Source organism: Populus euphratica, unplaced genomic scaffold (assembly GCF_000495115.2).
Source record: "Populus euphratica unplaced genomic scaffold, PopEup_1.0 scaffold1511.1, whole genome shotgun sequence".
Taxonomy (NCBI): Eukaryota; Viridiplantae; Streptophyta; class Magnoliopsida; order Malpighiales; family Salicaceae; genus Populus; species Populus euphratica.
In genome coordinates this window covers 1-241 of record NW_011501384.1, presented here as the reverse complement: position 1 = coordinate 241, position 241 = coordinate 1, and the positions used below count along the sequence as shown (strand labels likewise).

Here is a 241-nt window from a genome sequence, read left to right as displayed (position 1 = left end):
AGGAAGGCTAATTGCCAAGTTGTTGGCCCAGCGCACGCACCTCCTGGCGCACACTGTGGAGGGTGCAGAGTGGAGATTGCTGCTGTCAGCATTAATGCCACCATTCCCTAAATAGAAACAGATGAAAAAATGTCTAATATGGGAATTCATACTAGATATATAGTACATGATACAAAAAGCGTAGTATAAGAAAAGAGCAACTGTAATAATTTTATACTTGACGTCGTTGGGAAATAAAAGA

The 241-nt window shown here is 40.7% G+C and overlaps 1 protein-coding gene across 1 annotated transcript in view; it reads right to left on the bottom strand.

Moving 5' to 3' along the window:
• LOC105117799 (protein NRT1/ PTR FAMILY 2.10-like) overlaps nucleotides 1-192 on the bottom strand; it is a 2,078-nt gene extending 1,886 nt beyond the window's left edge. Inside the window, exon 1 of the mRNA XM_011015560.1 lies at nucleotides 5-192. Within this exon, the coding sequence (XP_011013862.1) occupies nucleotides 5-104 (100 nt within the window). The 5' untranslated portion in view covers nucleotides 105-192. The remainder of the gene's footprint in view (nucleotides 1-4) is intronic.
• Nucleotides 193-241: the final 49 nt, after the last annotated feature.